This window comes from Egretta garzetta, unplaced genomic scaffold (assembly GCF_000687185.1).
Source record: "Egretta garzetta isolate BGI_Z169 unplaced genomic scaffold, ASM68718v1 scaffold368, whole genome shotgun sequence".
NCBI classification, from domain to species: Eukaryota; Metazoa; Chordata; class Aves; order Pelecaniformes; family Ardeidae; genus Egretta; species Egretta garzetta.
This window is the reverse complement of record NW_009260684.1, coordinates 127271-128546: the sequence shown is the minus strand read 5'-3', so window position 1 is coordinate 128546 and position 1276 is coordinate 127271. Positions and strand designations below refer to the sequence as shown.

The following is a 1276-nucleotide window of genomic DNA, read 5'->3' as shown; positions in this document are numbered from 1 at the left end:
GGGTTGGGAGAGCCCCCCCCGACCCCCCCCGGCCAGCCGTGCCATACCCCCCACCACACCCCAGAGCCAGGGTAAGCCAAGGGCAGGGAGATGGGGAGGGTGTTTGGGATGCGTCTCCCCCATAAACCAACTGCTGTCAGCAGGATGGTCCCCAGCCACGGGGGACAAGAACCCCTTCCCCACCCATGGGGAGCAGCACAGACCCGGCCCTCCAGTTTGGGGGCTCCCTCAGCCCTGAAAGAGTTAAACCTGGGGGGGGGGTTGTGCAAGCAGGGATGTGGCCCCTGGGGTCAAGCCCCCCCAAAACCAGAGTGTTTTGGGGGTGGGGGATCTACACCGGCAGCATCAGCTCTCACCTCAATGTGCTCCTTGGTGATGAGCCAGGGCCGGTGCGCCAGCAGCTTGTTGATCTCATTGAGGTTGCGGAGTTTTTGGGGAGCACAGTGCAGCCCCTGCAGCCATGCTGGGTTGCCCCCCACCTGCAGGAACTCCCCCATGTGCAAGCCCACCAGGTAGGAGCACTGGTGCCGGGCCGCTGCCTGCGGGGAGAGCCGGGCAGTCAGCTCCTAGCAGGGGCATGGGGCCCCCCAAAACCCTGCTACGAGCCCTTGGAGAAGCCAAGGCAGGGAGCCACCCCCTGCATTGCCCGTAGAGGGTTTTCCCTGGGGATGAGAGTCCAGACAGGGGTCTCTTCCCCGCCCCACCCCCCATCAATGCCAGCCCCCAGGAGGAGAGGTTTGCTGGGGTACCTGGGTGGGCACCACAGGACCAACCCCAAAGGGGCTTCCAAGCCTCGGGGACTACAGATCAGAGGGGGACCCATGTGGGGGGTTGCATCGGTGGGGTCCCAAACACCTTCCTGCCTCCAGGCAAAATCCCAGCAGAGGTGCTGGGACCACAGGTCCCCCCAGGTGACCCCCCCAGCCCAAGGGGCCCTCCCATCCTCACCATGATGGCAATGTAGTGGCGCTTGTGGTAGGGCAGGGGCCCGTCCATGCGCAGCAGGAGGTACTGGGTCTTCCAGAAGCTGCTGAGATACTGAGGGTGCAGCCCCATGACCGTTGTGATGTTGTCCACCCTGCCCGCCGCGACGCAGGCCTCGATGAGGAGCTGGTGCCGGCTGCTCTCCGTGCCCTCCTGCAGGATCTGCTGGGATAGGAAAGGAGGGAGGTGAAGGGCTGTGTGCTGCAGCCCCCCACTCTCCCCAACAGCCCCCCCCAACCTAGAGGGAGGCACACACCCCACACCCCCCCCTCATTGTCCGCCCGTGCGACCC

The 1276-nt window shown here is 65.4% G+C and overlaps 1 protein-coding gene across 1 annotated transcript in view; it reads right to left on the bottom strand.

Moving 5' to 3' along the window:
• SESN2 (sestrin 2) overlaps positions 1-1276 on the bottom strand; it is a 13795-nt gene that overhangs the window by 2344 nt on the left and 10175 nt on the right. Inside the window, exons 3-4 of the mRNA XM_035901299.1 lie at positions 949-1146; positions 297-539 (exon numbers count right to left, since the gene is read on the bottom strand). Coding sequence (XP_035757192.1) covers positions 297-539; positions 949-1146 — 441 coding nt within the window. The remainder of the gene's footprint in view (positions 1-296; positions 540-948; positions 1147-1276) is intronic.